At 47.5% G+C, this 5,406-nt stretch overlaps 1 protein-coding gene across 2 annotated transcripts in view; it reads right to left on the bottom strand.

Annotated features, from left to right (window-relative positions):
- The window catches only part of ZNF251 (zinc finger protein 251), a 36,435-nt gene that overhangs the window by 19,166 nt on the left and 11,863 nt on the right, over positions 1-5,406 (bottom strand). The window contains exon 5 of one of the 2 annotated variants that reach the window (XM_011938007.1): positions 3,401-3,498. The exons of the other annotated variant lie outside the window; for it this stretch is intronic. Coding sequence (XP_011793397.1) covers positions 3,491-3,498 — 8 coding nt within the window. The 3' untranslated portion in view covers positions 3,401-3,490. Of the gene's footprint in view, positions 1-3,400; positions 3,499-5,406 lie in introns of those variants that run through there. 2 annotated transcript variants of the gene reach the window in all.

Here is a 5,406-nt window from a genome sequence, read left to right as displayed (position 1 = left end):
TCTTGGGCACTGTCTGGTCAGGGTGCAGTAGATCCTATTAACTGTTAAACATAAACTACTGATACTGATACCACCCACAGGTCTTCGACAGACACATTGATTTGGATTCTTCATGTTTTGGAGACAAGAGTTTCCATATCTTACTCTAATACCCAGACCCTTTTATGCTATAACCTGTAAAGCAACCACTTCTCAGTGGGGAGGCCTCACAGCCCTCACCCGGCCTGGCAGGCAGCCCAGCACACCATGCCACCATGCCTCCAGGTCCCACTCTTGCGTGGAAGCTCTGGCGACACCCACTCTGCCTCATGGAGTCTATGGAGAAAACATGGTCCACCTGGTTGCCCATAGGGTTCTGAACTAAATGAGCTCCAAAGAGCAGCTCAATATGCCCCCTAGAAAGGCAAATGCTGTCCACCTATTGGGCACAGTTAGAAACTGAGGGTCCCACAATGAGTGGAAGCAGCACCCCTGTGGACTCCAATCCCCACCATGCCACAGCTCAGGACACCTCCCTCCCAGGACAGGTAGGTGCCGCCTTGCTACATGGAAATGGCACCTGTGGGACCAGGCTGACCTGACACAAAGGGTCTTCCCAAACTCCAGGAGGGTGTGTGGCTTTACTCATACCCGGCCTCTTGCTCATAGTGTTGGAGGACCTGGCCGAGTCAGTCGAATTGGCAGCCTTGTGATGCAACATGCCTGCAAGTCCAAACTGCCTTCTGCCCATAGATTTAGACTCAGTCAGGCAAGTGGAAACAGGACGGTTTTCTCGTTCAGGGCAACCTCGGGGGGCACCTGTTTGTGGAAACAGGATGGTTCTCTCGTTCAGGGCAACCTCGGGGGGCACCTGTTTGTGGAAACAGGATGGTTCTGTCGTTCAGGGCAACCTCGGGGGGCACGTGTTTGGGAAGAAGTTGCCTCCTAGGGCTTCCTCACCTTAGTCTGTGAGGAATCACCATAAATGCAGGGTGATACTTGAAACAGCGCCAGAGATGCGCAGAGCAGCCCTCCCAGGGAACTACAAGGCCTTCCTGACAGGGGTGGCCAACTGGGGGCACACCATCCATCCGCCTGGATGGCCCCCATCTCATGGGGGATGACATCGCTCCAACCTCAACACTGAGAACACAGACCCTCCCCGCTGCAGACTCCCATCATGACTCCACCCCCCAACAAACTAGGATCAAAGGGGTTGCCTCTGCCCCAACTATGGACTCGCAACTAGACTCCAACCTACAGAGCTCTCTACAAAATATAGAGCCCAGGGATGCTAGGAATCTTATTTTGCTGAAATAGCCTATGCTTGACATATGAACTAAATAGAAACAAAAATGCTCAAAGTGCCGGAATTACAGGCGTGACCACGGCACCCGGAAACCTCATGTGTTTTCATGCTGTAATCCCAGCACTTTGGGAGGCTGAGGCGGGTAGATCACCTGAGGTCGGGAGTTCGAGACCAGCCTGGCCAACATGGTGAAACCCCGTCTCTACTAAAAACACAAAATTAGCAGGGCGTGGTGGTGGGCGCCTGTAGTCCCAGCTACTTGGGAGGCTGAGGCAGGAGAATCGCTTGAACCTGGGAGGCAGAGGTTGTAGTGAGCCAAGATGGCACCACTGCACTCCAGCCTGGGCAACAGAATAAGACTAAATATCAAGAAAGTAAAAATAGGCTGGCATGGTGGCTCATACCTGTAATCCCAGCACCTTGGGAGGCCGAGGCGGGCAGATTGCCTGAGCTCAGGAGTTCGAGACCAGCCTGACCAACATGGTGAAACCCCGTCTCTACTAAAAACACAAAATTAGCAGGGCGTGGTGGTGGGCGCCTGTAGTCCCAGCTACTTGGGAGGCTGAGGCAGGAGAATCGCTTGAACCTGGGAGGCAGAAGTTGTACTGAGCCAAGATGGCACCACTGCACTCCAGCCTGGGCAACAGAATAAGACTAAATATCAAGAAAGTAAAAATAGGCTGGCATGGTGGCTCATACCTGTAATCCCAGCACCTTGGGAGGCCGAGGCGGGCAGATTGCCTGAGCTCAGGAGTTCGAGACCAGCCTGACCAACATGGTGAAACCCCGTCTCTACTAAAAACACAAAATTAGCAGGGCGTGGTGGTGCGCGCCTGCAGTCCCAGCTACTCAGGAGGCTGAGGCAGGAGAATCATGTGAACCCGGAGGCGGAGGCTGTGATGAGCCAAGATGACGCCATGGCACTCCGGCCTGGGCAAGAAGAGCAAAACTCTGTCTCAAACAAACAAACAAAAACAACAAAAGACAGAAACAAAAAATAAATAAATAAAAATAATGAAATAAAAAAAAAAAAAGGACAACCAGAGGCCCTGGAGGCTGAGTTTCTCAGAAGTGCTGCCAAATGCAAGCCAAAAGGGAACAGTCCCAGTAGCCGGAAGGGGCCACAGAGAAGCAGCACCACAAACGCAGACGGGCCCGAGATGGATCTCTAAAGTGTCCAAAAGGAGCTGGCCCAACCCAGGAAAGAATTATCTGTGAGCGGGGCCAATACTGACAATGGCAGAGCCCTGGGACAAGCCAACACACAAGCCTCAGAAAGCTCGGTGCCCAGGCCACAGCGGTGACAGCTCGTGGATAATGCCAGCAAAATGTAACTTGTGAAGGTACATGCTGGTGACCAGCTGCACAGAGTTACATGCACACTCACACGCACACACACATACTCACATGTGTAAACACGTATATACACACAGACGCAGATACACAAATACCCATACGTACAGAATCCAGTCTCTACTCCAAATTTAACAAACACATAAAGAACCAAGAAAATAGAGCACATTTTTGTGAGAAAAGGAAATCAACCATCTGACCCTGAAATAAGTCAGATGTTGAAACTAACAGACAAGGATTTAAAAACAGGAATTATAATTATCCTCAGTGAAGTAAAACAAAACAGGAAAATCTCAGGGAGTCAAAAGTCTCAGCAGAGACACAGAAATAATAAAAAATAAAATGGTCATTCTGGAACTGAAAAACAGAATTTCTGAAATAAAGCATTACTTGACGGACTAACAGCTGAATGGGCACAATAAAGGAGAGTAAGTGAACTTTAATCGAGATGAACAGAAATTATCGGAAGAATACAGATAAAAATATTTTTAAAATAATAAACAGCCTTACAAATCTGTTAGATAATTCAAATGGTCACTTATAATTGGTATCTCAGGAGACCAGAGAGGGAATGGTACAGAAAGAAATGTGAAGAAACAATGGTCAAAAGTTGCCCAAATTTGATGAAAGACAGAAATCTACAGGATCAAGATGCTGTATGAACACCTAGCAGAGGAAAACCCAAGAGGCCGGTGCTGCAGCCCATCAGAGTCTACCTGCTGGGAACCGAACCGACAGGCAGCTCGCCTCGAAAGCAGGAGAGTGACCCACGACACACCACCAGCCAGGGATCCCGTGGTGACTCCTCATCGAAAGCCAAGGAGGCCAGAAAAGAGTAAAATAGCAGCTTTAAAGTGCTGAATGGGAAAAGGAAAAAAAAAACAAAAACAAAATAAAGGTACTTTCATACATGAGAAAACTAAGAACTGGGGCAGCAGACTCGCACCATGAGAAATGCAAAGGTCTTTAGGCTGAAGGGAAATGATGCCAGCTAGAAACTCAGATCGTCAGAAAGGGATGAAGAGCACTAGAGATGGAAAATCTGGGGAACACGAGATTTTTTGAAAATACTTTATTTTTAGAGTATTTCACAGCAATATTAAGCAGAAAACACAGTTCCTACATACACCCCCCCACACACACACCTCCCCCACTACTTACCTCTTGCAACACAGTGAGACAGCATCACAGTGAATGAACCCACACTGACACATCATTACCATCTGAACTCTCAGTTTAGGGCTCACTCTCGGAGCTGCGTGATCCATGGGTTTTGCATCCACCTCTGCAGTACTATACAGACTAGTGTCACTGTCCTGAAAATCCTCTGGCTCCACCCCGCTTCTCTGCTCCTTGGCACTGCTGACCCTTTTGCTCTCTCTAGTTTTGCCTCATCCAGAATGTCATATAGTTGGAATCATACAATATAGGTGTCTGTTGGTAAACAAAGGGGATTGGGCCCGAGACCCCCTACATATACCCAAATCCAGGCATACTCAAGTTCCATAGCTGGCCTTTCAGAATCCACTTACATGAAGTCAGCCCTCTGGACATGTGGGTTTCACATGTGTTTGGTTGAAAAAATCCACATATAAGTGGACCTGGGAAATTCAAACCCATGTTGTTCAAAGGCCACCGTATAATCTTTTCAGACTAACTGCCTTCACTTGGTAATGTGCATTTAAGGTTCCTCTGTCTTTTCATAGCTTGGTGGCTCATTTATTTTTATTTATATTTTATTTATTTTATTTTTGAGATCGAGTTTCACTTTTCTGCCCAGGCTGGAGTGCAGTGGCACCATCTCAGCTGACTGCAACCTCCACCTCCCGGGTTCAAGCGATTCTCCTGCCTCAGCCTCCTTAGTAGCTGGGATTACAGGTGCGTGCCACCAAACCCAGCTAATTTTTGTGGGGTTTCACCATGTTGGCCAGGCTGATGTTGAACTCCTGACCTCAAGTGACCCGCCCGCCTCGGCTTCCCAAAGTGCTGGGATTACAGGAATGAGGCACCGTGTCCGGTCAATCATTTCTTTTTAGCCCTGAATATGATTCCATTCTCTGGATATGCCACTGTTTATTTACCCGCTCATCTACTGAAGAACATTTTGGTTGGTTCCGAGTTTTGGTAATTATGAAATTATGAATAAGGCTGCCATAAATATCTGTGTGCAGGATTTTGTGTGCACATAAATTTTCAATTCATTTGGGTAAATACAAAGGGACAAAATTGCTGTATCACATGGTAAAGGTATGTTTAGTTTTGTAAGACTGTCGAACTGTCTTCCAGAGCGGCCACTGTTTTGATCCCCCACCTGCAATGAATCGAGTTCTTGTTCCACATCCTGGCCAGCACTGGGGGTTATCAGTGGTATGGATTTTGGCCATTCTAGTAAATGTGTTGTGATATCTCATTGTTTTAATTTGCAATTCCTTAGAGACATATGATACTGATCTCACAATGCCCGCCTGTCATCTGGGTATCTCCTTCCATCCGGAGTCTATTCAGGCCTTTCACCCATGTTTTAAATTGGGCTGTTCGTTTTCTTGAGTTTTTTTGCATATTTTGGATAATGGTCGGTTATATGTGCGTTTTACAAATATCTTCTCCCAATCTATGGACTGTTTCTCATTTTCTTGACATTGTCTTTTTTTTTTTTGAGATGGAGTCTGACTCTATCACCCAGGCTGGAGTGCAGTGGCTCAGTCTCGGCTCACTGCAACCTCTGCCTCTATCACCCAGGCTGGAGTGCAGTGGCTCAGTCTCGG

The sequence above is a fragment of the Colobus angolensis genome, unplaced genomic scaffold, assembly GCF_000951035.1.
Source record: "Colobus angolensis palliatus isolate OR3802 unplaced genomic scaffold, Cang.pa_1.0 Scaffold17, whole genome shotgun sequence".
NCBI lineage: Eukaryota > Metazoa > Chordata > Mammalia > Primates > Cercopithecidae > Colobus > Colobus angolensis.
Note: the sequence above shows the minus strand (reverse complement) of the source record. Positions and strands in the feature narration are given on the sequence as shown.